Source organism: Mesocricetus auratus, unplaced genomic scaffold (genome assembly GCF_017639785.1).
Source record: "Mesocricetus auratus isolate SY011 unplaced genomic scaffold, BCM_Maur_2.0 Super-Scaffold_100031, whole genome shotgun sequence".
NCBI classification, from domain to species: Eukaryota; Metazoa; Chordata; class Mammalia; order Rodentia; family Cricetidae; genus Mesocricetus; species Mesocricetus auratus.
In genome coordinates, this window is record NW_024429212.1 from 7,665,866 (window position 1) to 7,689,683 (window position 23,818).

Genomic DNA, 23,818 nt, shown 5'->3' on the forward strand with positions numbered 1-23,818 from the left:
AGTTGAGGCGGAGCGCATGATCGACTGCCTCCCAGCAGACAGAAAACACGCCAGCCAGCTGCCCCAAATCATGGAAGGTTTGCCTGTCAGTGTTCTTAGAACTGTTTTTTACATGTCTGCCATAGCTCTTTGAGTTCTGCAACCCAGCCTTTGGTTTCTGAGTTATTTTTTGTTTTGTTTTGTTTTTTGACAGACACATCTCACATCAGAATAAAGGCCTTTTATTTTTTTAGCAGGTATTTTACCATCTGAACAGGAAGAGTTTTTGAGGGATGTTCTCGGGCGAAGTTCTTTATTGAATTTCCAGGATATGTCAAGGAGGTCAAAGGAGTTCAAGGTTAAGTACTCAGGGAGTTGTAGCCCACACTTATAATAACCAAACCGGGGGAGGCTGAGGCGGGTCGGGGGGGGTTTAAGCCAAGTAGGTTAGTGAGATTTACATAGTGACAGCCTGGGCTACTGAGTGACACCCTGTCAGCAACTGAGTTGGGTGGGGAAAGAGAATTGCACTGCTACAGAAACAAGATAAACGCACACACATGCAATGACAAAATGGCACGAAGACAGGTAGTTGCGAGGAAGAATGATATTCCAGGAGAACTTGGGACATTTGGGGACCATGACTGACTACCACGACTTATAGAACACTGTCTACGTTACGTGGCAGTTTATTTTTGCTTCAAGCAAGCAGTGAGAGTCCAGAATCTTCAGGAAAAAAAAGAAGTACTCCCTTTGGGAACACAGATGCTTAGTCATTTGCCTTTCAAGAGAGCATCAAAAAAGAGTGAAAGCCCTAAGACCGAAAGAGCTGAGGCTGCTCAGTGTTGTAAGGACTGAGTTTGCAGAGGGCATAACCCGCACAGTTCTCAGGAGATGGACAACAGGACTTTTCGTCCCTCTTTGATTTGTTTTTAAGGCAGGATCTCATATCGGTGAGGCTAATCTTGAACTCCTTGATGCTCCTGCACCCCTCTCCTGAAAGCTTTGGTTACAGATGGATGCCACCAGCTTGGCTCCAAAAAGTTTTTTTTTTTTTTTTTTTGGTTTTTCGAGACAGGGTTTCTCTGTGGCTTTTGAGGCTGTCCTGGAACTCGCTTGGTAGTTCAGGCTGGTCTCGAACTCACAGAGATCCGCCTGCCTGCCTCCCGAGTGCTGGGATTAAAGGCGTGCGCCACCAACGCCCGGCCCAAAAAGTTTTTAAAACGATTTATCCTTATGTGTATAGGTACTTTGCCTGCATGTGTGTCTGTGTGCTATGTGTGTGCATTGCCTGCTGAGTCCATAAAAGACACTGAACACTCTGGAACTGGAATTTCTGGGACTCAAGCCTGGGTCCTCTGGAAGAGCAACGGTCTCTCCAGCAGGCATTTCCAGTCACATATGCCTGAGCAAAGTGTCATTTCCTGGCGTTATCCTTTGATCCTAGGCACACGGGACAGTGTGAAGTACACGAATACTATGTGTACTGGAATGCAGACACGTCTGGGGATGTAGTGTTGTCTACATGTGCTGAGTGTGGAAAGATGCAAACTTGCAGACATGCTGTGTGTATGTTGGGGTACAGTGTGTGTTAAGGCACACATTGACGATTTTGAATGCAGACACGATGAATGCACGCTGGAGTGCAGTGTTTCTGGAGTAGGCAGTGTGTTGGAGTGTCGGGCTGAGATACATGTCTTGTGCACGCTTGGGTACACATTATTGCGGTGCACGCTAGGTCCCAGCAGCAGACACAACGATGTACACCGGGACCAATCTACCCACAAGGACGGGCTGAGCGACCCGTGCTAAAAAGGGGAAGGACCCAGGGACCCTGATTCTGCAGCCATCACGCCACTCTGCCGCCAAACATTGCTGGGTTCACCTCCAGACTCCAGGAAGAGCGTTCTCTTCCGGGAGTGGGCGGAGCCCTGTGGAGACACGGGCGTGGTTTCTGGGTCGCTGGGCGGCGCTTGGCCTCCGGGGGCGGGGCGGGGCCTGGCCTGCAGAGGTTGTTCTCTGCCTGTTTTCTGGATCTGCCCCCGACATGCTGCGGGCGCGCGGGCCTGGGCTTGGCGTTCGGCTGCTCCGGGACGCGCTGGGTCTAGAGCGGCGCGGGCGAGCATGGCAGAGGCCACAAGGCCAGGACACCGGCGTGCAGGTGCACAACAGCCTCACGGGCAGGAAGGAGCCGCTGATCGTGGCCCGTACGGACGCCGTCTCCTGGTGCGTGCGCCTGCGGGGCGTGGCGGGGCGTGAGGGTCTGTAGGGGCAAGTCAGTCCAGAAACCCGCAGGTGTGGTCCCAGAGCGGTCACCTAAACACCGTGCGTGTTTGTTATCCAGAGCTTAGGTCTTTTTAAATTTTTTTTCCAGACATCTCATGTGGTGGGTCTTAATATGTTCCCAGGTATAGCTGTGGACCGACCGTGTACGACCATGCACACCTTGGACATGCTTGGTGAGTTTTCCTGGATTTGAACTCTGTGACAAAGCCAGAGGGTCATTTATTATGGGAAGGGTAAGTTATTAAGTATGAGTAATGACTTGATTCTGGGAATTGTGAGACCTCAGAATGTCTAGTCTTTTTTGGTGTTTGTAGCTGTTCTGAGTTGTATACTCATTGCTCCCGTCTGGACATTCAGAGAGTTGGTGTGGAGGAATGGAGAGGGACCCGTTTGTGAATTAGATGTTTCTGAGGTTGGTCCAGGGACCCGAATCCAACCGTGGGGTGTCATTGCCTGGCCTGGAACGGGTCATTTTTTTTTTTTTTTTTTTTTGCTGGAGTTATGGACTTGACACAGAAATGACAACAGCTCAGTGTTTGAGATCTTCATGGTAGTTTCAGGAAATAGTATATTTGAAGTGCCGCTTAACGCAGCACCCCATGTGACTTGTCGAGTGTCCTTCACTGGACAGACAGTGCCACACTCAAGCTGGGATGAAGTTCCTTCTTGCATTTGTTGACATTCCCCATTTCCTAATAACCTGTTTGCTGTTGAGCATTTTTACTTGTTTTTTTGTTTGTTTGTTTTTTTTTTTGGTTTTTGATTTTTTTCGAGACAGGGTTTCTCTGTACTGTTTTGGAGGCTGTCCTGGAACTCGCTCTGTAGGCCAGGCTGGCCTCAAACTAACAGAGATCCGCCTGCCTCTGCCTCCCTTACTTGGTTATTTTTAGACCTCAATTGAACACAAGTGTGAAAGGTGGAGGACATCCTCAGATGTCATCATCAAGTGCTCTCTCCTGCCTGTTTTGAGACAGAATCTCTCAGTGGCTTGGAACCCTGCATGTAGGCCAAGCTGGCTGGCCAATGAGCCCCAGGGATCTACCTGTCTGTCTCCCTGCACTGGGATAATATGGGAAATCCCAGTTCTAGAACATGAACAAAACTGGTAAAAAAAAAAAAACCCTTGTCATTTGACTTTTTGTTGATGTTGTAGTATAGGAAATTTTAGATTGATGCAAACTCACTCAACAGCTCTAAACTTAAGAACAACAGTACCTTATCCTGGATTGCCTCCATTACTTCTTGAAGGACCCTTCTGGGCCTCCAGGTGGGACCCAGTTTGTAGAGAAGCACTTGGATTACTTCCCTATGACAGTCCACTGCAGTGCAGTGTGGACATAGTGGTGTGTTAAACTATAACACGTCCTTTCCAGAAATGACAGTGATGGGGCAAAGATGGCGCACTGTGTGAAAGCACCTCCTGTACAGCCTGATGACCTGCGTGTGACAGGAGAGCATTGAGTCCCACACGCTTGCCTCTGACCTCCGTCTGCATGCATGCGGCTGCAGTGTGTGCACAGCCACTGTGTGTGCACACATGTGCTCACGTGTGCGCAAACACACACACACACACACCCCACATACACACCCAATAATAATAAATAAAATGGGGGGCTGAAGATGACTTAGTGCTTAAGAATACTTACGGTTTGTAGAGGACCTGGGTTCAGTTCCCAGCACCCGCATGATGACTCGCAACCATTTGGATCTCTAATTTCAGGGGCTCTGACACCCTCTTTTGACCTCTAAAGGCAACAAGTAAACATATGGTGCACATACGTACATGCAGGCAAAACACATGTATGTGAGATAAAGCAAGTTAATCAAAAATGAGATAATTTAAAGTTAAAAACAGAATAGCAATGTTTTCTGTGTCAAAGACAACCCAGCAATTTCTTCTTCTTTCAGCTCATATGTTAGATTTGATATTATCCGGAGGATCCTGACCAGGGTGTTTGGATGCAATGTGGTCATGGCGATGAGCATTACCGATGTGGATGACAAAATAATCAGAAGAGCCAATGAGGTGAGCGTGGTGGCTTCTCGTTGATTGGCGACCTGGTGACTGGGTGTAGGCCTTTGCGGAGTGTACTTTTGCATATCTTTTTTTTCCTTTTTAGTTTATTTATTTACTTGCATTGGTGTTTTGCCTACATGTGTGTTGTATGTCTACAAAAGGGTGTCAGATCTCGGGAGTTATAGACAGTTGTGAGCTACCATGTGGTTGCTGGAAATTGAACTCAGTCCTCTGGAAGAGCAGTCAGTGTTCTTAACCTCTGAGCCATCTCTCCCCACCCCACCCCTGTTTTTTTGGGGGGGGAGACAGGGTTTCTCTGTGTAACCTTGACTGTCCTGGAACTCGCTCTGTAGATGAGGCTGGCCTTGAACTCACAGAGATTTGTCTGCCTCTATCTCCGAGTACTGGGATTAAAGGTTTGTACCACCACCACCACCTGGTACATGCTGTGCTGTATTGTAAGAAATCATACTTGGTGTCTCAGGATTCAAGCCAGAGTCACTCTTCTGATTCAGGGCACTAGCTTGCATGTCTGGCTTCCAGGGAAGATGGTGGAATGTGCTGAACGCCAGGGGTTCAGTCGGAGTGCTGAAGGCCTGGCCCAATGGCTCCCTATGAAGGAGGGGATGGCTAACTTGCAGTGACTCACATGATCAGAGCTGAGAAATGACCTAGAATAGCAATACTAGGGTTTTTGTCACTTGCCCCTTGTAGTTCATGTTATGGTGAGTGTCCCACTGCATCATGTGACTAAGGAATGAAACGTAACCATCTGGCTTTGAGAGTGAGGGTCCCTTGAACACATTATTAAGGAGGGAGTAGCCCAACTAGATGTTTAGACATATTTAAAAAGCTATAGATAATTTTTTGTTTATATATCCATGTACATACATATACATCGATGCATGTGATTCTACATGTGTGAGTGCGTGTACATATGTGCTGTGTGCTTGCTTTCTCTGGGATGGACAAGCATTATTACTGTGAATCAGAGCAGCTGCTGTCACCCTGGCATGGGACCCTCAGAAGATCATTCCTACTCCCTGGGGGATGAGGGAGGGCCTCACATCTCATGAGGTCCCCAGGGCGCCTCCCACCCTGAGACTGAGTGGGATTCGTCATCGTTGGTGCAGCTGGACGTCACTGTTGCTTAGTTGCCTATGGGTCACCCGTGCTTCTGATGGGAACCCAATAAACTCACTGGCTCACCACGGACTTAGATGGAATCCTTCCTTTGGTCCATACCTGCTCTGTGTTTCCGTCCATCTCCCCTATAGAAGTCACATGGCACGGTGTGTGTGTGTGTCTGTGTGTGTGTGTGTGTGTGTGTGTGTGTGTGTCTGTGTGCAAGACGGATCTAAGGTAGCTTGTGTGTTTTTTTTTTAAAGATTTATTTATTTATTACATATACAATGTTCTGCCTACATGTCAGAAAAGGGCACCAGATTGAATTGTAGATGGTTGTGAGCCACCATGTGGTTGCTGGGAATTGAACTCAGGACCTCTGGAAGAGCAGGCAGTGCTCTTAACCTCTGAGCCATCTCTCCAGCCCCAGCTTGTGTGTCTTATCTGAGGGCAGGGCAGGCAGCTTGGTGGGAATTAAGGTGTCTGTGCCCTTCTTCCTAGAGTATCCTTTGTCCCTCTTTCTTTCCCCTCTCTTCCCATCTCTGTCTCCCATTCCGTGTCAGCCCCTGCTCTTCCCTCTTTCCAAGAAAGACTGCAGCAGTTAGACACTGTTGTATTGAACATGAATAAACAGACAATAGAACCTACTACGGAGTCCAGAAATACATACAATAATTAATGGGAATTTGTTTTATGATCAAAGAAGGCATTTCAGATCCGTAGGGTTGGGGGGTTGGATTATTCAGTCGATAGTGTTGACAGTTGGGTAGCCATCTGGAGAAAATACAAACTCAAGTTAAAGTCACGCCTTATAGCCGACTTAAAGCAGATCAGAGATGAAATGTAAGAGGAGTAGAGCCACAGATTCCTGGCAGAAATCCTAGGATGTTTCTGAGGCCTCCTTAGGGAAGGGTTTCTCAGTATGCTTCCAAGTGCAAATCCATTTATGTAGAAAGACCCAGAAGTTGAAAAGACTGGAAAATATAAGCCAAGTTTTCAGTGTTCTGTGAATGACCGTACTGTTGAAAAACTGCAAAGGGGGAGCTGAAGAGATGACTCAGTGGTTAAGAGCCCTGACTGCCCCTCTAGAGAGCCATGGTTCAATTCCCGGCATCCACATGGCGGCTCATGACCGTCTGTGATTCCAGGAACCTGACAACTTCTTCTGGCCTCCTTGGGCTTGGCAAACACCCACACCCATGGAGAGGACCAATGAGAGGTGCAAGCTGTCGGGATCAAAGTAGTCGCGAATCTCTACAGAATTGATTAGGTTCGTGCAGAAAGAGTACCACAACATGTAAAAACACTTGCTACAAATGAGTAGGAGAAAAGTCAGTAGAAAATAGGTTTGGGGCCTCTGGACATGTGGGGATGCGCTCCAATTTACTCAGAATTTAAAAAGGTAAGAATTGGAAAGCTGGGTGTGGTGGCGCACGCCTTTAACCCCAGTACTCGGGAGGCAGAAGCTGGCGGATCCCTGTGAATTCCAGGCCAGCCTAGACTACAGAGTGAGTTCCAGAACAGTCAGGACTACACAGGGAAACACTGTCTCAAAAAACAAAACCAAAAACCAAACAGATAAAGACTTATAGCTGAAAGCAGTTAGGTATCGTGTTGACAAGGTCTGAAAGTGGGTTCTGTGCCTTACAACTTTCCCTGGAGAGAGGGTGGCTGCTGGGAGCTGTGAACTCCATGTCTTCAGCAGTGACGGTACCGTGTTTGTGTATCTCATCTCTGCACACTGCTTCATCCCAGCGGTCTAAGGAGTGAGGGGTAAACCACCGCTGAGCATTCTGGGTCAGCGAAGAAGAGGGTGGTAGGTTCCTGGACCACCCACTGTCTCCCTGAGGTAGTCCTCCATGGTTGTGCTTTCTGGGGTGACCCCTGCTTTAGAGCCCTGAGCAGGACATCAGCCACAGGCTCCACACGAGCCACTGAGAAACTTGAGAGAGATTCTTGATGCCCCAGAGCAGAAATTCCCTACCTCATGAAAAGGAGACCTATTTCCTGGGGTGGGGAGGTGTGCTGGGCAGCCGAGGATGACCCAGCACTGCGGGAGCTTCGTGTTTGCTGAGTGCAAGTAGAGTGTGGGTTCTTGTGTACCGTGTGCATGAAGCCCGCTGTTTTCTTTTGTTTGAAACAGGGTCTCGCTATGTAGCCCTGGTTGAGGTGGAGCTCACTATGTAGACCAGGCTAGTCCCAACAGAGTTATGCAGGCCTCCGATTCCCTAGTGCACTAATAATACCCAGCATCTGCTTCTCTTAATTTTTTTTTGTTTTTTTTGTTTTTTTTTTTGAGACAGGGTTTCTCTGTGTTTCTTTGGAGTCTGTCCTGGAACTCACTCTGTAGACCAGGCTGGCCTTGAACTCACAGAGGTCTGCCTGCCTCTGCCTCCCCCGAGTGCTGGGAATAAAGGCATGAGCCACCAACGCCTGGCATTCTTTTTGTAACAATTTCATATATACATTTGTGTGTGTGTGTGTGTGTGTGTGTGTGTGTGTGTGTGTGTGCGCGCGCTTGTTTATTTTTATAACCCATTGGGTTAGATAGTGCCGGCTTTAAGAGCATGCCTCCAGCCATGTGGAAAAATGACTTCCCCTGTTCCAGCCAGCCATCAGTTGCCAGTAGCTCTTCAGCTGGGGCGGAGCCTCACTTGCCCCTCCCCCATCTGCTCTGGGATTATTGACAGGCTGTGCTTCTGGATTAGAGCCTGTGTGTCCCTGCTGGGTCCTCTGAGAATCCGGCACTCAGGGTCTGTGTGCCCAGACGTCCTGCTGTGGCACCCTCCTGCACACTCGGGTGCTCAGCGCAGCCCCAGTCTAAGGACATCAGCTCCAGTTCCTGGAGTGCTGTGTCACACTTCTCAGACACTCTAAGGCATTTCTTACCATTTCTTCCTGCTACAGGTGAGGCGATGGGTGAGATGGAAACTCACGTCTTGGTCTGTAGAGGAGATGGCTGTTGTACTTACTCGTTTGCAGAGGGGAGGGGAGTTAGTTTCTTATTGTGTGGTAGAAATGGTACCCAGATTCTCTCTGTCCCCAGAGGACAGGGCCCATGGTGCCCAGATTCGCTCTGTCCCCAGAGGACAGGGCCCATGGTACCTAGATTCCCTCTGTCCCCAGCAGATAGGGTCCAGAGTTTTAGGGTAGACTTAACATTTAAAATCAACGTTCCCTTCTTGGGGCTGAGCCCCAGTGGGGCATGTGATCCCCGACCTGTCTGCAGGAGTAGCCTGCTCTGCTGTGATGGGTCTGCATGCTCCAGGTGCTAACGTGGTTATCTGACCTTGTGCAGATGAACGTGTCGCCCGCTTCTCTTGCCAGGCTTTTTGAAGAAGAATTTAAACAAGACATGGCGGCCCTGAAGGTAAGCTGTGGTTTGCCCTGCTGTAAAGGGCAGTGGTAGCTGACACACACAATCCAGAATAATCAGCCCAGTGTTAGTGCCTGAATACAGGCCTTGAGGTGTCAAGACTGAAGGAAAGGACTTAAACCTAGACCTGCTGAGTATACCCTGTGATGGGCTCAGCTCAGGGAGCTGGCCCCCGGGGCGTCAGGATGAGCTGGATCCCTGTCCTGTGGGTCTGAAGGAGCCCATGCACGAGTTAGGATGAAGCGATTGCAGCCTTGCCGGAATATTCCCGATTTATCTTACATTCTCATCAGAGTCAGGCACATTCCTGGCACCGGGGTCTGGCTGCCTGGCTCCTTGTCTGTCTGTTGAGAGTCAGCAGGGAACCCACACAGGAAAAGCCAGTTGGATCACTGGGACATCCTGACTCAGTATGGCTGCCACTGTGTTGTGCTGAGCCTGTGCACAGTCCTGTGAGCTTGGAAATGGTGACCCATGGTGACCGCCTCTGCCTCTTCCCAGGTTCTGCCGCCAACAGTGTACTTGAGAGTCACTGAGAACATCCCGCAGATCATTGCTTTCATTGAAGGCATCATTGCTCATGGCCATGCTTACTCCACAGCCACAGGTAGCGTGAAAGTTAAAACTAATGGCTGGGGGACCCTGGTGGAGTTCGGAGATGCAGGTCATGCCAGGGCCGATGTGTGCTGACACTGCTGACTGTGTTGATGTGGGGCTTCTGTGGTGCGGGGCAAATCTGTTCAGTTCATTTAAAGTTTTTGATTTATACTTACATGTGTGTGTGCGCATGGTGTGTTGTTGCACATAGAGGCCAGGAGAGGGAGTGAGATCCCTGGGAGCTGGAGTTACATCTAATTGCAAACTCCCCAGTGTGGGTGTTAGGCACTGTGGGTCCTCTGGAAGAGCAGCAAGCACTCCTAACTACTGATCTGTTCTTTTTTCAGACGTTATTTTATCATTTTAATTGTGCATCTGTGTGTGTGTCGGGGTTGAGGCGTGGGTGCAGTACACGGGCTGGGGAGGGGCATCATATCCCCTGGAGCTGGGGTTAAAGGCACGTCGTGAGCTGCCAGTGTGGGTGCTGGGGCTCTGCAAGAGCTTTTGGTCCTACAGGAGCTCTCTAACTACCAAGCCACCCTCCAGCTCCTCGGGTCCTCGCTTCAGCTTTTTCTTACAGCCATAGAACACTGGCAAACTAGTCCTGACCCCTGTGGAGTCTGGGGTAGTTGTACAGAGATGCTCACTGAGGTCTTATTTCAGTTTGGAGTGTGTGTGTGTGTGTGTGTGTGTGTGTTGTGGCATATGGTGATGTGTGTTGCATATGCATACATGTGTGTGCAGTCTTCTGTGCTGAAACTGTAGCTGCTTGTTAGTTGTAAGGCTTCACGGATGTGGCTGCTTCACATGGGGAAGTGCTGCCCTCATAACTGTCTATGTTAAACAGGCAGTGTCTACTTCGATCTGCAAGCTCGAGGGGACAAGTATGGCAAGCTCATCAGTGTGGTTCCCAGTGCAGCTGAAGAGCCAGGTGGGTGATGATGGGTGTCCTGTGGGCCTCGGCTCTGAGTGTGGGGTTCTGAGGTTAGATCTGGAGCAGGGAGATGTGAGCTGACTTGGGGTCGTTAGCCCTGCCGGGGAGTTAATCCACTCCTATGAATAGACAAGCAGAAGATGGTTTGAATGCAAGTTCGGCGTCCCTGTGCCTCTGTCTTGCTCTGCACCCAGCCGTGCTATCTGCTCCCTCTCCTGGAATTTTCTCTGCATGGGACAGCATGCATGCATGTCATAGTGTGACCCATGCAGGTCCCTGGGTGCTTGTATTCTCCTGCCATTCTTCCAAAGAACTGTTCCTGTTTGCTCAGTGAGATTTGCTGGTTGTGTCACACGGCTTTCTCTCTATGCCATATGCTTCTTACAGATTGATAAATAATTTATAGGCTTAGTCCAACTCTTAGTGTCTGTGGATAGAGACTTGTGGATAACACATTCCACACCAATCTAATTTAAAATTTTTATTATTTTTTGAGACGGCGTTTCATTCTGTAGTCCTGGCTATCCAGGAACTTGCTATGTAGATCAGGCTGACTTAAGAACTCAGAGTGAGGGGGCTGGAGAGATGGCTCAGAGGTTAAGAGCACTGGCTGCTCTTCCAGAGGTCCTGAGTTCAATTCCCAGCAACCACATGGTGGCTCACAACCATCCGTAATGAGATCTGGTGCCCTCTCCTGGCTTGCAGACATACATAGAGGCAGGATGTTGTATTCATAATAAATAAGTAAAATCTTAAAAAAAAAAAAAAAGAACTCAGAGTGAGCCGGGCGTTGGTGGCGCACGCCTTTAATCCCAGCACTTGGAGGCAGAGGCAGGTGGATCTCTGTGAGTTCGAGGCCAGCCTGGTCTACAGAGCGAGTTCCAGGACAGCCTCCAAAACAATACAGAGAAACCCTGTCTCGAAAAACCAAAAAAAAGAAAAGAACTCAGAGTCAGAGTGAGGTCAGGTACTGGGATTAAAGGTGTGTATCACCATCCATAGCTTAAATCTAATTTTTAATAGTCCTGCTTATTTGGCTCTCAGAAATGATTTGTTACTTTTACCCAGTCAGTAGCCTCCTATTGTGGCCATTCACAGTGGAGCATTCTGGGATGCCCGTACCCAGGGGTATGGTTTGAGGCAGGCTTGGGTTTTGCCTTCCAGGAAAGAGGACTTTGGGGGAACTTACAAGTTCTGTCAGAAGCAAGTTAGTTTTGTTGCTTTGTATTTGGTTTGAGGGACAGGGTCTTGTGTAGCCTAGGCTAACCTGGAACTTGCTGCACAGCAGAGGGTGCCCTGGAACTTCAGACGCTGCCTTTGACTTTGTTCCCACCGGCTTTGTTGTTTTAGTGTCACTTGGGGTTCACAGTTCAGCAGAGTGAGGTACAGAATTCTCATTGGACCTCTTGCCCTGCAAGCCCCTCCCACCACCGTCACCCCCCCCCCCAGAGCAGTCTGAGCCATCAGTGTCTGCATCACCTTAGTCTGTAGTTCATGTTAGCATGCCCCTTGGTATGGACAAACGCCACATGTCATGTTCCCACATGACACAGTCACATCCTGAGACCATGTGTGCTCCGTGCTTCTCCTGTGTCTGCTACCTCAACCCTGGAGACCTTCTCACTGTCTATAGCTCTGTTTCTCCAGAATACTGCAAAATTGCACACATTCAGCCCAGGCCTTTCCAGGTCGCTTCTTTCTGTTAGTGATAGGCTTTTGTGGCTTGCTTTTTGGAGACAGTCCTGTTTGATAACAATGTAGCCCAAGGTGGCCTTGGTCTCCAGGAACAACTCCTGCCTTAGCCTCCTGAGTACCGGGGTTAGAGGAATGCCTACCATGCCCAGCTAGTAACATACTTTGAAGCTCTGTCTGTCTTTGCGTGCCTTGGTAGCTCGGCTCTCACAGACACTGAATAATGGATGCTCCATTGTCTGTGCTGGAGTTTCTTAGTCCATCCTCTTACTGAAGTCCATCTTGACCGCATTCATGTTTGGACAGTTAGGGACAGGACTGCTGTGAGTGTCCACGTGCAGGATTTTACCTGAATGTTTTCAGTATCTCGGGTAAGCACTAAAGGGTATGATGGCTGCGTCACATGGCAAACCTGTCTGGTTTTGTGAGAAGTTGCCAACATCCCAGCAGGGAGTGATGACTCTCCCCAGCCCCTCTGTACTTCCAGGGCAGCACTGTGGAAGTTCCTGCCTTCTTCACGAGCGCAGTGTGAGTAAGGGTCTGAGATTGGGGTTGGTGTCCATCAAAACAAAGGCACTGAGCCCTTCTGGCTCCATGACGGGCTCCACCGCCCCGTGCGTCCATCGCCCCGTGCGTCATTTCAGAGCAAGGGTTTTCTTTTCTTTTCTTTTTTTTTTTTTTTTTTTTTTTTTTGGGTTTTTTCGAGACAGGGTTTCTCTGTGGCTTTGAAGCCTGTCCTGGAACTCACTTTGTAGACCAGGCTGGCCTCGAACTCACAGAGATCCGCCTGCCTCTGCCTCCCGAGTGCTGGGATTAAAGGTGTGCGCCACCAACGCCCAGCTCAGAGCAAGGGTTTTCTTTCCTTTTTCTTTCTTTTTATTTTTTTGAGATAGAGTTTCTTTCTGTAGCTTTGAAGCCTGTCCTGGAATTCACTCTGTAGACCAGGCTGGCCTTGAACTCACAGAGATCCACCTGCTTCTGCCTCCCCAGTGCTGGGATCAACGGCGTGCGCCACCAATGTCCATCGACAGCAAGGGTTTTCACGTTCTTCAAATTTTAATTGCACTGGTAACAGGATTGGGACGCAGAAGTGGGTCACGCTCAATGACCTCTAAGTGGAAGTCCTGTGGTCACCCCTGTGAAGAGAGGTGGCCCTGGCACTGGGTTTCTTGCATTGTATCCCCCGTGCCAAGCTCTGGCTGTTTGGGAGCAACCCCTCCCTTATGCCGGTGATTGTCTCCTCACCATCCCAAGTGTCTGTGCCATCCCAAGTGTCTCCTCACCATCCCAAGTGTCTCCTCACCATCCCACATGGGCTCTGGATGCTGTGGTTGTCTCTGGGTATCCCAAGTCGTTTATAAGGTTTCTCCTGCTTTCTTCCCCCACCCCACGTCTCCCCTGCCATTATTCTGAACATCCCCATTATTCTGAACACCCCCCATTATTCTGAACACCCCACCCACCCCATTTGCTCAGCAGGATTTGTCTCTGCTGCCCTCTGAACTGTCTGTTCCTGCCAATTTTGCTCCACATCAGCGTGCTGCAAACCCCTGTGACACCCGGCCTTCCTGTGCCTGTGTCAGTCCTATTTACTCACCTGCGATCCCCAGCGGGCCCACTGTGGGCTGTGCTCAGTGTACACATGGCATTGCGGGGCAGAGGTCCTGACTGTCCACGTAAGTAGGGACAGTAAATCCAGTGACAGCCATGAAACAGTGAATTGGATATGACTGTGTAGCATCTTAGAGGAGAGACGGTTTGTCTGGGGGACTTTCTGAACCCTCGAAGGTCTACTGAACACAACAGCTCTGCACAGTCCCTGGGGGACTGACCCAGCTCCGCTCGCTCTTCCTCTCCTGACTTGTCCTCTGTCCTGATGTCCCACTATATGCCACCTTTGCCCTCATAGGGTTGCTGTCACTGTGGGAAATGTCACGTAGGAACTCAGTCACTCAAAGGTAGCTGAACAGCACTGGCCATGCCCTGGGCTCTGCTCCCTTGGCAGCGAGTGCCCTGGTGTTTGCAGGCTCGGCTGTGCCCTCTGTGACCTGACTTCTTGGACACTAGGCCTCTGCTCTGCTTATTGACATGGAGGCATTTGTCCTGCTACCCTGCTGGGGAAGAGCAGAGCACACTGGGAAGAGGTTTGCATAGAGGGGACACACCATCGTCTGGCTAGCACACAGGTGGCAAGTGCCATGCCGAGGTTCCTCACTTGTCAACCCTCTGTCATCAGCAGTTGACTCTGATAAGCGGCACGCCAGCGACTTCGCCCTGTGGAAGGCAGCCAAACCTCAGGAGGTGTTCTGGACCTCTCCGTGGGGAGATGGACGGCCTGGTTGGCACATCGAGTGCTCTGCCATGGCCAGGTAAGGTTCCGACAATTCCCAGGCTTCGAGTGTTCCAGCCAGGTGTGACAGGGTGGCCTAGCTGAGGGACAGAACAGTGTGGGGGCTAGACAGAAGCTTCTGGGGGGACTCACAGGGACATGAGGAGGGGTGCCCAGCCCAGGGTGTACCCAGCCGTCTGCTGTGGTCTCCTAGTAGCAGAACAGGTTCCTGCCACACAGCAGCAGGTGTACCTCATGGTCCCTGATCTAGCTCAGGCTTTGGAGCATGTAAGTGCAAGGGCCACATCAGGGAGGACCTCAGCCAGGCGTGGCACCTCTGAAAAGCCATTCTGAGGACACATGTGTGCCCTGGCCAGCCCACCTCTCCAGAGTGCAGAATCCACCCGTCTCAGGGATAATTCCTCCCCAAGCTGGGAGAGTTTTACTACCCTCCCTGTCTTCAGGCAGCCCTGTGTGTCCCTAGGGTTCTGATGACGTCTCAGCTCCAACAGTTGGTTCCCCTCCCTCCCTGTAAGCCTGGTAGATCCAAGTGCAGATGGGCAGAACCATGTTTTTATGGTGTGAGGAGTGCTTCTGGGAGTGAGTGGGAGGTGAGGACCCTGATACTGAGGCTGCTCACACATGCTTGCACTCTGCCCTGCAGCAAGGTGTTTGGAAGCCAACTGGACATCCACACAGGCGGCATAGACTTGGCCTTCCCACATCATGAAAACGAAATAGCACAGAGCGAAGTCTTCCACCAGTGTCAGCAATGGGGAAATTACTTCCTGCACTCTGGTAAGCCTGGCTTGAGGCAAACTTCTTTCCCCTTCTGTCAGCTCTGCTTATTGGAAATAGATCTGCTGTCAGGGAGGTGGGTGGGCTTGGCTGAAATCATTGTTTGGGTTTTTGTAGAGTATCTTTTCTGTATTCTTTTCCAATTTCATGTATATATACAATATATCAATACCATACTGGTCATGTCCACATTCCAACCTACCACTGCCTTTTTTTGGTAACTATCTGAGTCCAATTACTGTTGACTGATCTTGTTGGCTTCGTCTTGTGTCAGTCTTGTATTGGTAACCATGGCTGCAGCAAGCTCATGAATGCAACAGCCACATTCTATTTAGAAGACATTTCACAGCACCCGTCCCTGTCTGCTGCCTCTTAGATTCTTTCTTTCTTTTTTTTTTTTTTTTTTATCTGAGATGTCCCTTGAGCCGGGAGAGTCTAGATCTCCCGTTCCGGCTGGGTTTTCACCGCCACTTGCCTTTAGCACTTTGGCTGCGTTGACTGCTGCCCGCTGTAGAAAGAAGCTCCTTTAGCCACGGTTGAGAACATACATATTTAGAAGGTGCTTTGGTGCGGTGTTGCTTAGCCAAACAATAATAGTAGGCTCCCTGCTAAGGCCTGTGTCTCCTGAGCCATTGGCTTTTGGCCAGGTTTACAGCGCCAGACACAAATTCCCTCCTGTGGGGCAGGCCTCAAACCCAGCCAGAAAGTGCTCAGTTACGATGTTGGTTAAGTACATCAAAGAGAATCTCAGAGGCGCCAACATGCATCAATGCCACAACGAGGGGAAGAAAACTCAGTACTTTCTTTTGGATTAATTGGTTGGATTTTATATTGTTCTCTTAAAAGCAGGTTAAACAAACAGGTTAAGTACACAGTGGGATTTCAGGCTGTCTTAAGTGACCTCGGGGTGACTTATTAACTTGATTGTGAGGTCCAGTAAAAGTTCCATTGTCTTTGAATATAAGAAATATTTTCCTAAAACGTTGCCACCATTGCAGCAGCGGGTGCATCTTGCCTGGCAGGTTGGTGCTGTAGCATGTAGAGTTCACCGCTCAGAGGTTATAGCACCTGCTGGGGGAAGTTCTCAGGTCCAGCACTGCGGGAGGGCAGAGGCAGGCCATCTCTGTGAGTTTGAGACCAACCTAGTCTACACTGTGAGTTCTAGAGCAGCCAGGAATACACAGAGAGATGTGCCTCCAAAAAACCAACCCATTCCAACAATAACAATAAAACCCAAAGAACCCAGTGATTGGCAGTGGCCCTGGTTCCCAGAAGCAGGTCAGAGGCGGGACTGAGCTGACTCTGAGCTTGGTGGTATCATGGTGATGGGTAGTAATTGGGAAAACGCATGTGTCGAGAATGCCAAAGGTCACAAGGTCAGCACTGCCCTTTCAGATGACAGCTAGGCAGGTGAGGCAGAGGCAGGATGCTGGTTTGGCAGCGGTGGGGTTATGGGGAACCAGATACAGGCATCTACAACATGGCGCATGTACAAATGCAGCTCCATTAAGTCCTAGAGTCTGGAAGTTGTGGTGCCCTCTAGGGTGACATTGGTGATGTTCCTTACATCACCAAGAAGTCCACAGAGAGGCTGCTGACCTGACACATGCCCACAAGCCTGTGTTCCTTTTTCTTTTTTTGAGACAGGGTTTCTCTGTATTGTTTTGGAGCCTGTCCTGGAACTCGCTGTGTAGACCAGGCTGGCCTTGAACTCACAGAGATCCGCCTGCCTCTGCCTCCTGAGTGCTGCTATTAAAGGTGTGCACCACCAACGCCCGGCAAGCCTATGTTCTTTTTGTTTGTTTTTTTTTTTGTTTATTTTTGAGACAGGGTTTCTCTGTATTGTTTTGGAGCCCGTCCTGGAACTCGCTCAGTAGACCAGGCTTGGTCTCCAATTCACAGAGATCCACCTGCCTCTCCCTCCCGAGTGCTGGTATTAAAGGCGTGCGCCACCACCGCCCGGTGCCTGTGTTCTTGACGCCTGTGCATTTAATCTTCCAGCTGCTGTCAATACTGTGTGTATACTATATAGAGTTAGCGGCTCACTGTTACGTTTTATTGGAGAGGGCGCATTGTAATAAGTTCCCAGGAAAATCAATCTTGCAATACACTCTGTGTGAAGGTGTATTTGAAAAAGAGGGAAAAATCTGTCTGGGACAGCAGGACCCTCCTCAGGAGATGAGCCTTGTTGAGACACCTCCCCAGGTTACAAGTTCCCAGAGTGGGTTTGTTTTTCCACCTGTGTTTCATGTACCTGTGGGAACACAGCTGTAGCAGAAAAACTGACGGCCACACCCCAGACCTGGGTGACCAGTGACAGGAACGCATGGGTGAGGAGGCTGAGTATGTCTGCTATTGTACCATCATGGTGCAGTCCTGTCCTGGAGGGCTGCACACGGCACGCATTGCAGGTGCCGGTTGCTGTAGAGCGGGATACTGCCCTACACCCTGGGGGACACAAGCCTCGTGGCTCCATGGGCCCAGCTATGTGCTGGATCGGGGCTATGGATAAAGATACTGAACTCCACTCTGGTGTCCTGCTAACTGTACGGGGGTCTCCCCAACTCAGGGCAACCAGGCCCAGCTATGGTGAGGCTCAGGGCTGCCTAGAAGAGGCTATAACTGTGGGGGTCTCTTCACCCAACTCAGAGGGGATTTTTTTTCTTTTTTCCAGGGCATTTGCATGTGAAAGGCAAAGAAGAGAAAATGTCCAAGTCCCTAAAGAACTACATCACCATTAAGGTAACATTAGGCTCTGTGCTTCCTTCTGCAGTGGCTGGTGACAGCTGACGTGGCTAGGAGCCTCTGTGGGACGAAAACCACAATGTCAGACTCCTGGTCGGTCCCAGCCCTGCATGGCCCCCAGGGAGCCACTTTTGTCTCAAGCTCCACGCCCCTCCTTCAGGCCTGCCGTTCTCTCCACTGCTTCCGCCGTGGACCTGCCTCTCCTCTCCCTGCCCAGAATTGCATCTCTTCCTCTTTTCTTTTTTGTAAATTTTTAAAGATTTATTTTTATTTTGTGTGCACATGAGTGTTTTGCTTGTATGTATGTCTGTGTGTGCATGCTTGGTGCCTGTGGAGGCCAGAAGAAGCCATTGGATCCACAGTCATCTCTGAGCCTTGGGTGCAGGAGTTATGATGTCCACTGAAAGAGAAGTCTCCTTGATGGGGCGGTGTGTGTGTGTGTGTGTGTTTAGAATTACACTTATCTGTGGCATGAGAACAAACGCTTAGAATGTAGTTGGCATTGTGTTGTGCTGGGTTAGTAAAGACATGGCTGTAAGTTCAACATCCATGACCTATGACTTCAGTAGTCCTAGGTAGTTGGCTAGGTTTCCGGTGCCAAGTGGGCCTGAGTTCAGTTCAGAAGAGTTGTTGGTTACCTCCAAGGTGTGGGTGTCATTATTGCACTCTTAGTACTGTGGTTCACGGGCATCAGCTGGCTGGCACCACTCACTCTTAGTACTGCAGTTCACGGGCATCAGCTGGCTGGCACCACTCACTCTTAGTACTGCAGTTCACGGGCATCAGCTGGCTGGCACCATTGCACTCTTAGTACTGCAGTTCACGGGCATCAGCTGGCTGGCACCACTGCACTCTTAGTACTGCGGTTCACGGGCATCAGCTGGCTGGCACCACTCACTCTTAGTACTGCAGTTCACGGGCATCAGCTGGCTGGCACTGGTTGCTTCTCTCCCTTGGGAGCCTGCATAGTGCCTTGTGGTAACATGAAAGCTGGTCTTCAGGGAGGACCAGCATTGTCCATGGTCAGGGAACAGCATCATCACATGGGCTGGGCGGGGCCCTGGACCCTCACCTCAGTCTGACCCTGAGCTTGGATGTAGCTCGTTTTGACCTCGCCTGAGCTATCATTGTCCTCTTGTCCTCCAGTGAGGCCAGGTGCAAATGTGGCCCCTCTTCCCGTGTGCATACTGTCCCTGTCAGTCCCTAGGCCTCTAACAGCCAGTCCCCATCTCATGCCAATGTCAGGAACGGGGTTCCAATGGTAGAATTGTTTCCCAGAGCCCTGTGCATAGGAGGGGCAGGTATTCCCGTCAGCCCTCCCACAGGAATGAAAACGACCATGGACCGTGATGGATGATGGAGAAGCTGCCAGGGATCGGTGATGGTGACGGCTGGTCACAAGAAGGCTTGTGTGAACACTCTCCGTTTCGTGCTGACTGTACTTCCCCTGTATCACCACACCTAGTGCTGAATCCCGAGTGACAGCTGCCTTCTTCCGTTTCTAGGACTTCCTGCAGACTTTCTCCCCTGATGTCTTCCGGCTTTTCTGCATGCGCACCAGCTATAGGTCAGGTGAGCTGGCTCTCACATGGCTGGGGAGGCAGATTGCGGGGCCGTGTCAAGTCCATCCAGGCAGTGTGGTTGCTGGCTTGCCCCAAGTTTACTGGAGGGAACTTCAATGGGAAACACAAGCTCAGTGCCCAGGGCGAGGCCCCTCTTCCCGGAGTCCACTGTCCTGTCTGGCCATGTGTGCAAGTATCACCTATTGGCCAGACAGTTCCAGGACAGTTTTGACTGGTACCCGTTCAGGGGCAGGGCCCATATGCCCAGAGAGCCCTATGACCACAGCAATGCCTTCTGCTGGTTTCTCAGGTACTGGGCGTGCTTCAGGGCACACTGAGTACTTCTTCAGTGACCATCTCTTTCTCTGCAGCCATTGAATACAGTGACAGTACCCTGTTGGAAGCCAAGCACCTCCTGCTGGGGCTGACGTCCTTCGTGGAGGATGCGCGAGCCTATGTAACAGGGCAGCTGACCTGTGGCCCTGTTGGGGAAGGTGTTCTGTGGGAGAGGTGAGCAGCTCACACCCACTCCTTGTCAGAGGCCACCTGCCTCCCCTCCCAGCCCCTCAGGACTGGCCTCTAGTCATCCCCACTTCCCTCTGCTCCTGAGCCCTCACAGGCCGTGTTCATCTAGAGCTGGGCATGTTTCCATCATGTTCCAGGGACTCACAATCGCCACACTTGGTAGGGAGGGGCTGTCAATGTCTATAGTTGACTATTACAGTCACTCAAGTGGACACTGTGCTCTCAACAAGTGGGTAGGTTCTCTTCACTCCACAATTTTTAACTTTGGCTAAGGTGGTGACGCAGATTCTGTTACAGAAAGAGTCTCTGAGTTAAAACATTTTTACTTCTTGGGGAAAGATGTTTGTGTATTTAGGGTTGGTGACAGGCCAGCCTAGGGTACCAGAGGGCTGCTGGAGACCCCCTTACCTGCCTCATCGCCATAGTTGATGCCCATGTCACACTCCAGGCTGGCCAGCACCAAGAAGGCTGTGAAGGCTGCGCTAGCCAATGACTTTGACACACCGAGGGCAGTGAACGCCATCCTGGACCTCGCGCACCATGCAAACAGAGAGCTTAGGGCAGTCTCGAAGGTAACGTGAAGATGCTGCGGATGTGGGATGGGTGGGGCACCACACAGCACGGTACCTTTCTTCTTAGGCTCATGCATGGTCACCAAGGGCTGAGCATTCAGTCCCAGGGTGTTCAAGCTGACATTACACACTGAAGGCAACCAGTGAGCCACACCAACCGTACTCAGCTGGCTGTGGGTACTCCCAGAGTTCTTGAAGCCTGCCCTCAGCCTACTCTTCACTTCCAGGGATCACTGGGAGTCCCACACCACCTGGCCACTGCTGGGGTTCTAGGGAAGAATACAAGCTGATTAGGGAACAGGCTGGCACCTGCCAGTCCAAGAATGAGGCTTGGCTCATATGGGTCTTTGAGTTAGTCGACAGACACCGGACTTTCCAGGATTCCCTTGTTTTCTACTCCAAATCTGAGGCCCACAATTCCCATTACCTTCTCCCTACCATGCCCCAGGCACTGTACGCATGACCATGCTTAACCTGCAGGACCTAGATGTGCGAGGTACTGCCATGGTGTGAAAGAGCCCTCAGAAGCCAAAGCAGAATCGCTGACCCCACACCCGTCCTCTTGCAGGAAGCTGGTGGCCCAAGAAGTCCCACGGTGTTTGGTGCCATCATCTCCTACGTTGAGCAGTTTTTTGAGACTGTTGGGATTTCTCTGGCAAATCGACAGGTACATCCATCTTTCAAATGCTCTGTTCTGAAATTGCCTACATATTGCACATTGGCCGCTCTCCTTAGGAAATGTTCATGGCAGGGTGACTGACTCGTCCTGGCTTGCACACTGGAGGCGCATGGTACCTGTTAGCTGACAGTCCACCATTGATCAGCTCAGCAGTCAGCTTCCGTCCTACCAGTTGTTCTGATACCCAGAGAGCACAGGAAGGTGCAGGGGAGGACATTCTCCCCGAGCCATATAGATGGCAGCGGACAGGAGTGGGTCCCCCGTTTCCTACAGTAGGCATCTCTCTGGCTGCAGGAGGCCCTCTGGCTTCCCCTGCTCAGTGGGTCCTTCATAGCACAGGTCCAGCTGCTGGGAGGATTGTGTCTTCCCAGACCTTCCTTGATGTAAGCCAGCTATGTAGGAGGTCCCGCCTGACTGTAGTGTCCCTTGAAGGAATGCTAGCTTGTCCTTTCCTGTGATGTTCAGCTGTACCAGACAGACAGGGCAAAGGCTACCAGGTCCTTCTCCAACTGCCTCCTCCCTTCTAAGTGAGGATGTCTTGGTCCCATGAATCTAGCCTGATCCACAAGGAACACACACGTTCAGTTAAGTACATGGCTTATGAGGCATGTTCCCTAGCTGTGTCCCAGCACCGTCTGGATGTCACTGTAGAATTTCCATACAGGTCTCAGTGCATGGAGGTGAGGTGTGTGTACTCAAGTGTACATGATTACATCTAAACTGGCTACCACACCTGTCTGTGGGTCCTGAAGCCCAGGGTCACTATGTACTCAGCCCCAATGTACCCTGATGTCTGTGTACACCAGGGAGAAGCCCCCAGGAGCCGCCCAGGTCAGCTCTTGTCTGTAGGTGACCCCATGCACGGACATACCGTGGGTGCTGAAGTCCCCACTCAGGTCCCTTTCCTCCTTACTCACTTCACTCTGCTGTATCTGCCCGCTTCAGGGCTGTTCTGGAAGGACAAGGCAAGGGTTCAGCCCCCCCCCCCAAAGCATTCTACATGTACTCTAGTGTCAGCACAGAAAGCCTGGGCTGCAGCCTGGCCACATTCTGTCACTCTCCAGCAGTGGCAGTTCTGCCAAGGTCTCTGCTGGCTTCCAGACAACGCTGCCTTTCTCTAACAGGGGCCAGCCTTTGGGCCCCTTAGCCAGTGTTTGTACAGCTGGACAGATCACTTTATGGGAGCTCAGTGTGTGCACACGTGACCCAGGCTGGGCTACTTGGCATCAACATTTGCTTATGTGCCTGGCTACGGCAAAAAGGTCTGTCTTCATTCATGCTTAAGGCTTAAGCTGCTAGACTTTCCTGAGGTGACAGGATTCTGCTGATACTTGTCATATCCTAAAGTTGTTGCTGAGGCCTGGACAGGACCAAAGTAGGTGTTACGATCTTAGCCTGAAAGCACGAGGTCTTTCTCAGGGCCAGTCCTGGTGCTGGCTAGCCTCATCCACTTCCAAGATTCCATAGAAAGTGCCAGCATTAGGAAACTGATAAGGATATGGACTGTGCAGGTCTCAGCTCAGAACCTCGCTGAGTGTGGTCTCCCAGGCATACTCATTTCACAGCATCTCATTTAAATGAGGCTCAGTGTGTTTCAGGAGACAGCGGCACAGCAACTCTGCACTGCGTGGTAGATGAACTCGTACGCTTCAGGCTGAAGGTCCGCCAGTATGCACTGGCCACACCTGGGGCTACTGGGGAGGCCCGGAGACAGCAGCTCCAGGAGAGGCAGCCCTTGCTAGAGGCATGCGATGCATTGCGCCAGGACCTCGCCACCCATGGCATCAATGTGAAGGTTAGCAATACTGCAAACAAAGGGGACTCCAGTGTCACAAGAGACAGTAAAGGGGCAGACAGTGGCCAGTCATCCAGATTCTGGGCGATGGCAGATGTGGAGGGATATGAAAGGGAGGGTGTGTAGACTGGAAGAATCGCCAAACTCCACCCACGTGGGCAAGGAGCTGGCCCTGTCAGGGTGCGGCGTCATCCCTCTCTGGAATCCCACTGCTATCTCTGACTTTACTTTCTGACTTGTCACCTTGAGTGAGAAGCTGTGACGCCTATTCAGAGCCTTCTCCTGCAGGACAGAGGCAATACAGCCTCCACATGGGAACTGCTGGATCCAAGGACAAAACACCAGAAACATGGAAGTTGAGGATTAGGCAGCTGTGGTCCCACGTGTGACCACGCCTGATGCCTGCTCTTCTGTGATGAAAACTTTATATTAAAGTTGCCAGTTGTGGCTGTCTAGCCATCAGTAAAGTGAGCCTGTGTTGTCCACTGGTGTGTGTTCAGAACTGCCTGGACAGTTACTCGGGCGGCACCATGATGGCCACATTCTCAACACCAGCTGTTCAGGAGACATTCTTGAGCATGGTTAGCTGGCCCTTGTGACCAAGGACTAAACAATACAAAGGGGCCAAAGAGCAGGCCCCATTAACTAGGCATGCAGTTGCCAGGCCACCCTAGGGAGGGAGGCTCAGCAGGCAGAGAGGCCACAGTGAACAGCAGGTGAACAGACACAGATGACAATTAAACCAATGACCATTTGGCACTCTCCACCATGCCCAAGTAACAGTGGCACCCAAGAGAACTGAGCAGA

General features: G+C 50.7%; 1 protein-coding gene across 3 annotated transcripts; it reads left to right on the forward strand.

Annotated features, from left to right (window-relative positions):
* The first annotated feature begins 1,965 nt into the window (after positions 1-1,965).
* Cars2 (cysteinyl-tRNA synthetase 2, mitochondrial) lies at positions 1,966-23,478 on the forward strand. 3 transcript variants are annotated; one of them, XM_040733513.1, is made up of 15 exons: positions 1,966-2,205; positions 2,388-2,438; positions 4,174-4,291; positions 8,706-8,777; positions 9,285-9,390; positions 10,228-10,311; positions 14,243-14,375; positions 15,000-15,133; positions 17,808-17,875; positions 19,384-19,450; positions 19,812-19,950; positions 20,414-20,537; positions 21,106-21,204; positions 22,805-23,011; positions 23,300-23,478. In XM_040733513.1, the coding sequence occupies exons 1-15, from the start codon at positions 2,027-2,029 to the stop codon at positions 23,369-23,371; spliced, it is 1,653 nt and encodes a 550-aa protein (XP_040589447.1). In that variant the 5' UTR covers positions 1,966-2,026; the 3' UTR covers positions 23,372-23,478. The 3 variants fall into 3 exon arrangements, with proteins under 3 accessions (XP_040589447.1, XP_040589448.1, XP_040589449.1); XM_040733514.1 differs by having other exon boundaries at positions 14,246-14,375; XM_040733515.1 differs by lacking the exons at positions 1,966-2,205; positions 2,388-2,438 and having other exon boundaries at positions 8,735-8,777.
* The last annotated feature ends 340 nt before the right edge of the window (positions 23,479-23,818 follow it).

Excerpts from the sequence above, each read along its gene's own strand:
- Cars2 (XM_040733513.1), top strand. The coding sequence starts at position 2,027 with ATGCTGCGGGCGCGCGGGCCTGGGCTTGGCGTTCGGCTGCTCCGGGAC. Across the intron at positions 4,292-8,705 it reads TAATCAGAAGAGCCAATGAG|ATGAACGTGTCGCCCGCTTC; the intron begins GTGAGCGTGGTG and ends GACCTTGTGCAG. Across the intron at positions 17,876-19,383 it reads AGAACTACATCACCATTAAG|GACTTCCTGCAGACTTTCTC; the intron begins GTAACATTAGGC and ends TTCCGTTTCTAG.